Source organism: Taurulus bubalis (assembly GCF_910589615.1).
Source record: "Taurulus bubalis genome assembly, chromosome: 3".
NCBI classification, from domain to species: Eukaryota; Metazoa; Chordata; class Actinopteri; order Perciformes; family Cottidae; genus Taurulus; species Taurulus bubalis.
The window spans coordinates 42,975,295-42,983,267 of NC_136591.1; the positions used below are offsets into that span (position 1 = coordinate 42,975,295).

Genomic DNA, 7,973 nt, shown 5'->3' on the forward strand with positions numbered 1-7,973 from the left:
GGCAGGACAATACAAACACAATAAATATCAGAAATATAAATAAGTGTTTTATCGTTGGTGTTTTAATAACACTAATATGTTATATATTATATATACATTATATATATATATATATATATATATTACATTTATATATTTATACATATATAACATATAATGTAATATATATGTTATACATATATATTACATTATATGTATAACATATAATGTAATATATATGTTATACATATATATTATATATGTATAAGAATATATTTTTACATTATATATTATACATATATTATATATGTATAATATATTATATATATATATATATAATGTAAAAACAGTAGTGGTGGTTCTAGCGCCCCCTGTGGACTAAAGCGGTAGTGTCTCAGCACCAGGGTCCCTTTAGAGAACCTCTCATTCTACAGCAGCAGGGTTCTCTCAGTCCTGGTTCTCTCAGTCCTGGTTCTGGTTCTCCGGGACTTCCATCCAGCGGGTCCAGCACCCCGAAGAGGATCTTTAAGAACCAGAACCAGAACCAGAACCAGAGCTCGTCCTCTCTGGGTCTGGTGGAGCTTTTACTTTGAAAAGCTCGCGTTCATGGAGAAAAGCAAAGAGCCCGTTTACAGGCATCATTATTATTATTATTATTATTATTAATAACAATATTAATGTTGTTGTTGTTGTGCGAGTCAAGAAGCAAACCGCGTTAAAGGAGCACGTGAACGAAGTCTGGTGGTTACGGTCATAATATAATAATAACAATAATAACAACAATAACAATAATAATAAACAACAACACCACCGTGCCGCGGTCAGACCTGGTCGGGCCCGGGTCTGGACCGGGTCAGCGTTCTGATGAAGACGCAGTCAGGAGCCGCCATGTTGGCAGCCTCAACAACAGTGCAGTGCATTGTGGGAGAAGGAAACGATAACAGTGCAGTGCATTGTGGGAGGAAAGGACAAAGGCGTGGTTTTGTTAATGAATTTAATTATTAGTGTTTATTAAAGTATTTATATGAGAACTTTATTAATGAAACATTCAATTAAGGAAACATTCATGTTTTCACAACAATTTAATAAATTCATAGAAGCAAAGATGATAATAATATTTATATATATATATATATATATTTAAATATTATTATATTTATATAAATATATATTTCAAATATATATTTATATACAATTATATAAATATATTTATATATATGTGTGTATAAGTACTAGTCCCTGAACTCCAGCTACATAGTATATGTATATGTAGTATATAGAGGGACTAGTGCTTATACACACTAATTATATATATACACACACACATATATATATAAATAATATATATATATGTGTGTATAAGCACTAGTCCCTCTGGGTCAGGGGCAGCCAGTCCCTGAACTCCAGGTACAGGCTGAACAGCAGGTACAGGCTCTGGATGCGGCTGCAGTACACAGGGATGTCCAGCAGGGCGCAGATGGCGTCGGCGTAGTGGGCGGGGCCACAGAGCAGCCGCGCCGGCGGCAGCTGCAGGCGGCCAATCAGCTGCTCCAGCTGCGGGGGCCACTCCTGCATCAGGCTGTCGATGTCCGGCATGCAGCGCCCGAACTGCACGCTGGTGGGAGGCTTGGAGCGGTGCAGGGCCCCGATGCTGTCCACCCAGCTGTCCACCACCCGGGGGTCCCCCAGGGGACAGGGGACGCTGGTCACCTTCTTCAGCTGGGGACACAGAGGACAGGGGTTAGGGGACAGGGGACAGGGGACAGGGGACGCTGGTCACCTTCTTCAGCTGGGGACACAGAGGACAGGGGTTAGGGGACAGGGGACAGGGGACAGGGGTTAGGGGACAGGGGACGCTGGTCACCTTCTTCAGCTGGGGACACAGAGGACAGGGGTTAGGGCACAGGGGACAGGGGACAGGGGACGCTGGTCACCTTCTTCAGCTGGGGACACAGAGGACAGGGGTTAGGGGACAGGGGACAGGGGTTAGGGGACAGGGGACAGGGGTTAGGGGACAGGGGACGCTGGTCACCTTCTTCAGCTGGGGACACAGAGGACAGGGGTTAGGGGACAGGGGACGCTGGTCACCTTCTTCAGCTGGGGACACAGAGGACAGGGGTTAGGGGACAGGGGACAGGGGTTAGGAGACAGGGGACAGGGGACAGGGAACAGGGGACAGGGGACAGGGGTTAGGGGACAGGGGACAAGGGTTAGGGGTTAGGGGACAGGGGTTAGGGGACAGGGGACGCTGGTCACCTTCTTCAGCTGGGGACACAGAGGACAGGGGTTAGGGGACAGGGGACAGGGGACAGGGGTTAGGGGACAGGGGACAGGGGACAGGGGACAGGGGACAGGGGACGCTGGTCACCATCTTCAGCTGGGGACACAGAGGACAGGGGTTAGGGGACAGGGGACAGAGGACAGGGGACAGGGGACGCTGGTCACCATCTTCAGCTGGGGACACAGAGGACAGGGGTTAGGGGACAGGGGACAGGGGACAAGGGTTAGGGGTTAGGGGACAGGGGACAGGGGTTAGGGGACAGGGGACAGGGGTTAGGGGTTAGGGGACAGGGGACGCTGGTCACCTTCTTCAGCTGGGGACAGGAAGCTGAGACAGACAGCTAACAGACAGACAGACAGACAGACAGCACACAGACAGACAGACAGCTAACAGACAGCTAACAGACAGCTAACAGACAGCTGACAGCTAACAGACAGACAGCTAACAGACAGCTAACAGACAGCTGACAGCTAACAGACAGACAGACAGCTAACAGACAGCTAACAGACAGCTAACAGACAGACAGCTAACAGACAGCTAACAGACAGCTGACAGCTAACAGACAGACAGCTAACAGACAGCTAACAGACAGACAGACAGCTAACAGACAGACAGACAGACAGCACACAGACAGACAGACAGCTAACAGACAGCTAACAGACAGCTGACAGACAGCTGACAGACAGCTGACAGCTAACAGACAGACAGCTAACAGACAGCTAACAGACAGACAGACAGCTAACAGACAGCTAACAGACAGCTAACAGACAGACAGCTAACAGACAGACAGCCTCACCTCTGCTGCCCCCTGCTGCTTGCTCTCCTCACTCAGCCACAGTGACATCACCGTGGGGTCAGACTGCTTCACGCTGGGCTCGTCCAGCAGCATCAGACCCAGACCGTCCGCTTTCCCATCCGGCCGCGGCACCTGAACGCCACACGGGTCAGAGGTTAGACACAGGTCAGAGGTTAGACACAGGTCAGAGGTTAGACACAGGTCAGAGGTTAGACACAGGTCAGAGGTTAGAGATTAGGGGACAGGGGCGAGGGGGCAGGGGACAGGGGACGCTGGTCACCATCTTCAGCTGGGGACACAGAGAACAGGGGTTAGGGGACAGGGGACAGGGGTTAGGGGCCTGGGGACAGGGGACAGGGGTTAGGGGACAGGGGTTAGGGGACAGGGGACAGGGGTTAGGGGACAGGGGTTAGGGGCCTGGGGACAGGGGTTAGGGGCCTGGGGACAGGGGTTAGGGGACAGGGGACAGGGGTTAGGGGCCTGGGGACAGGGGACAGGGGTTAGGGGACAGGGGTTAGGGGTTAGGGGACAGGGGTTAGGGGACAGGGGTTAGGGGACAGGGGACAGGGGACAGGGGTTAGGGGACAGGGGTTAGGGGCCTGGGGACAGGGGACAGGGGTTAGGGGACAGGGGACAGGGGTTAGGGGCCTGGTGACAGGGGACAGGGGTTAGGGGACAGGGGACAGGGGTTAGGGGACAGGGGACAGGGGTTAGGGGCCTGGGGACAGGGGACAGGGGTTAGGGGCCTGGGGACAGGGGACAGGGGTTAGGGGTTAGGGGACAGGGGACAGGGGTTAGGGGTTAGGGGACAGGGGACAGGGGACAGGGGTTAGGGGCCTGGGGACAGGGGTTAGGAGACAGGGGACAGGGGTTAGGGGACAGGGGACAGGGGTTAGGGGCCTGGGGACAGGGGTTAGGAGACAGGGGACAGGGGACAGGGGTTAGGGGACAGGGGACAGGGGTTAGGAGACAGGGGACAGGGGACAGGGGTTAGGGGACAGGGGACAGGGGTTAGGGGCCTGGGGACAGGGGACAGGGGTTAGGGGCCTGGGGACAGGGGACAGGGGTTAGGGGACAGGGGACAGGGGACAGGGGTTAGGGGTTAGGGGACAGGGGACAGGGGACAGGGGTTAGGGGCCTGGGGACAGGGGACAGGGGACAGGGGTTAGGGGACAGGGGACAGGGGACAGGGGCCTGGGGACAGGGGACAGGGGTTAGGGGCCTGGGGACAGGGGTTAGGAGACAGGGGACAGGGGACAGGGGTTAGGAGACAGGGGACAGGGGACAGGGGTTAGGGGACAGGGGACAGGGGTTAGGGGACAGGGGTTAGGGGACAGGGGTTAGGGGACAGGGGACAGGGGACAGGGGTTAGGGGACAGGGGTTAGGGGCCTGGGGACAGGGGACAGGGGTTAGGGGACAGGGGACAGGGGTTAGGGGCCTGGTGACAGGGGACAGGGGTTAGGGGACAGGGGACAGGGGTTAGGGGACAGGGGACAGGGGTTAGGGGCCTGGGGACAGGGGACAGGGGTTAGGGGCCTGGGGACAGGGGACAGGGGTTAGGGGTTAGGGGACAGGGGACAGGGGTTAGGGGTTAGGGGACAGGGGACAGGGGACAGGGGTTAGGGGCCTGGGGACAGGGGTTAGGAGACAGGGGACAGGGGTTAGGGGACAGGGGACAGGGGACAGGGGTTAGGGGCCTGGGGACAGGGGTTAGGAGACAGGGGACAGGGGACAGGGGTTAGGGGACAGGGGACAGGGGTTAGGGGCCTGGGGACAGGGGACAGGGGTTAGGGGCCTGGGGACAGGGGACAGGGGTTAGGGGTTAGGGGACAGGGGACAGGGGTTAGGGGTTAGGGGACAGGGGACAGGGGACAGGGGTTAGGGGCCTGGGGACAGGGGTTAGGAGACAGGGGACAGGGGTTAGGGGACAGGGGACAGGGGACAGGGGTTAGGGGCCTGGGGACAGGGGTTAGGAGACAGGGGACAGGGGACAGGGGTTAGGGGACAGGGGACAGGGGTTAGGAGACAGGGGACAGGGGACAGGGGTTAGGGGACAGGGGACAGGGGTTAGGGGCCTGGGGACAGGGGACAGGGGTTAGGGGCCTGGGGACAGGGGACAGGGGTTAGGGGTTAGGGGACAGGGGACAGGGGACAGGGGTTAGGGGTTAGGGGACAGGGGACAGGGGTTAGGGGCCTGGGGACAGGGGACAGGGGACAGGGGTTAGGGGACAGGGGACAGGGGACAGGGGCCTGGGGACAGGGGTTAGGAGACAGGGGACAGGGGACAGGGGTTAGGGGACAGGGGACAGGGGTTAGGGGCCTGGGGACAGGGGTTAGGAGACAGGGGACAGGGGACAGGGGTTAGGGGACAGGGGACAGGGGACAGGGGTTAGGGGACAGGGGACAGGGGACAGGGGACACAGGAATTTAATTAGTTAGACACAGGCCAGAGGCACACAGACTGTGCTTGTGTGGGACAGGACGCTGCGACGTGATTGGACCAGCTGGTCACATGTCCTACCTTGAGGAAGGCGTCGATGTCGCCCACAGCCGGGATGAAGTCCGGGATGAAGGGCTTCAGGCTGTGGTCCAGCTCCAGGACCGGGGGGCTGTAGCTGGGGGGAGGAGGTGCATCATGGGTAATATGCTACACTCACAGAGAGGAGAAGGTGACTGGTGCATCATGGGTAATATGCTACACTCACAGAGAGGAGAAGGTGAATGGTGCATCATGGGTAATATGCTACACTCACAGAGAGGAGAAGGTGACTGGTGCATCATGGGTAATATGCTACACTCACAGAGAGGAGAAGGTGACTGGTGCATCATGGGTAATATGCTACACTCACAGAGAGGAGAAGGTGAATGGTGCATCATGGGTAATATGCTACACTCACAGAGAGGAGATGGTGAATGGTGCATCATGGGTAATATGCTACACTCACAGAGAGGAGATGGTGAATGGTGCATCATGGGTAATATGCTACACTCACAGAGAGGAGAAGGTGAATGGTGCATCATGGGTAATATGCTACACTCACAGAGGGCACATCCCAAGTCTCTAAACTGCATCCCCGTTTCCCTCACTTGCGTCCTTTCCTTGTGTCTTAGTTCCTCCCACCAGGGATGCATGGAGAGACCAAGGAAACCAAGCGAGGAGAGAGGACACAAGGAAACCAAGCGAGGAGGGAGGACACAAGGGAACCAAGCGAGGAGAGAGGACACAAGGAAACCAAGCGAGGAGGGAGGACACAAGGAAACCAAGCAGGGAGAGAGGACACAAGGAAACCAAGCAAGAAGAGAGGACACAAGGGTGTCTGGTGCATCATGGGTAACATACTACACTCAGAGCAGCAGAAGGTGACAGGTGCATCATGGGTAAGAGGCTCACCGGGTGATGTACTGGAACAGCTCCTTGATCTCGGTGCTGACGGGCAGGTTGGCGTAGTCCGCCGGGTCGTAGGCTCCCTCTGGGGCCTGGCCGGGCTCCTCGTCTTCATCAGAGTCCTCCTCGTCAGAGTCCTCCTCCTCTTCCCCTTCCTCCTCCTCCTCCTCTTCCTCCTCCTCCTCCTCCTCCTCTTCCTCTCTCTGAGGCGCACGGTCCTCGTCCAGCTCGTCGCTGTTGGTGGACAACAGGCCACGCCCCCTCCTGTACTCCGGCTGAAGAGACAGGACTCATCTTCTATACTGACTGTCCTTCTAGTGCAGCTACACATACTTTAAGGTAGTACTTGTGTACTTTAACTACACAAAGCTGATCATACTTGTGTACTTTTTAAAGTGCAGGTCTGACTACTGGTCTGGGCTAAGTATTTTCACAATAAAATGTTACCTGTCATAACTCTACTACCTGTACGTCATTACCTGTAGTAACGTACAGGTAGTAGCGTTAGGTGACGTCATTACCTGTAGTAACGTACAGGTAGTAGCGTTACAGGTGACGTCATTACCTGTAGTAACGTACAGGTAGTAGCGTTAGGTGACGTCATTACCTGTAGTAGCGTTAGGTGACGTCATTACCTGTAGTAACGTACAGGTAGTAGCGTTACAGGTGACGTCATTACCTGTAGTAACGTACAGGTAGTAGCGTTAGGTGACGTCATTACCTGTAGTAGCGTTAGGTGACGTCATTACCTGCGGGCTGTGCAGCTCCTCCGGGTCCAGCACCTCCAGGCTCTCGTCGTACGGCTGGTTCTTCAGCAGGCTGACGTCTCTGTCCCGGGCAGCGCGCTCCATGGGACGGACCGGGGACCTCCCGTTCACCTCCCGCGGACCTCCCGTTGGACCGTGGACCTCCCGGTTTCCCGCCGTTGAGGTTCTGGTTCCGGTTCCCGGAGGATTTCACCGCGCGAGGACGCGAACAGACGGTTCTTAAAGTTTAGCTAACAACGAGCTACTGAGAGCTGTATCCTGGCAACGGAGCCCGCAATGCATCACGGGACAGTTTTTTTATTGTAACTTTATTTAAAAACCAGTGGAAACACAAACGAGGAAACACCTCCATCTAATGGCGGGACATAAAATAACAACAATAATAATAATAGTATTTATCAAATAAAAACCATAATAATAGCATTTATCAATTCTGGACTGTAACAAATAGCTCTTTATAGAAGCAACTGTATCTATTGTCAATATAAGTGTAAAACACATTTGATATGTGAGCTGCTCCAAAATAAATCAGTCAGAAACGAAACAACTACATTTACGGTTAAAATTAATTCAAATGTGTTTCATATTTACACTAAATCACCAACGTGATCGTTTTACTCCTTTGAGCTCAGATTAACGGGGGCTCCTGAAGGCAACCAACCGACCGTCGCCGTTCGCTGGATCTTCCTGCTCGCCTCCTGATTGGTCCGCTGGAGCCTGCTCGCCTCCTGATTGGTCGGCAGGCCTCCCAGCCTGCCGCTGCA

General features: G+C 54.3%; 2 protein-coding genes across 2 annotated transcripts in view; both read right to left on the minus strand.

Moving 5' to 3' along the window:
* Positions 1–869, minus strand: part of LOC306734543 (uncharacterized protein) — a gene marked incomplete at its 5' end in the record, with an annotated part of 18,339 nt that extends 17,470 nt beyond the window's left edge. The window contains one exon of the mRNA XM_079215900.1: positions 807–869. Coding sequence (XP_079072026.1) covers positions 807–869 — 63 coding nt within the window. The remainder of the gene's footprint in view (positions 1–806) is intronic.
* Positions 870–1,264: 395 nt separating this feature from the next.
* ift46 (intraflagellar transport 46 homolog (Chlamydomonas)) lies at positions 1,265–7,423 on the minus strand. The gene is made up of 5 exons (XM_079215933.1): positions 7,192–7,423; positions 6,449–6,717; positions 5,579–5,672; positions 3,057–3,188; positions 1,265–1,698 (listed from the first exon to the last, which is right to left on the minus strand). The coding sequence occupies exons 1-5, from the start codon at positions 7,291–7,293 to the stop codon at positions 1,345–1,347; spliced, it is 951 nt and encodes a 316-aa protein (XP_079072059.1). The 5' UTR covers positions 7,294–7,423; the 3' UTR covers positions 1,265–1,344.
* Between the last annotated feature and the right edge of the window lie 550 nt (positions 7,424–7,973).

Coding starts and splice junctions, on each gene's coding strand:
- ift46 (XM_079215933.1), bottom strand. CDS start 7,293: ATGGAGCGCGCTGCCCGGGACAGAGACGTCAGCCTGCTGAAGAACCAG. Junction 6,718..7,191: donor AGGAGCTGCACAGCCCGCAG/GTAATGACGTCA, acceptor CTGTCTCTTCAG/CCGGAGTACAGGAGGGGGCG. Junction 1,699..3,056: donor AGCAGCAGGGGGCAGCAGAG/GTGAGGCTGTCT, acceptor CTGTGTCCCCAG/CTGAAGAAGGTGACCAGCGT.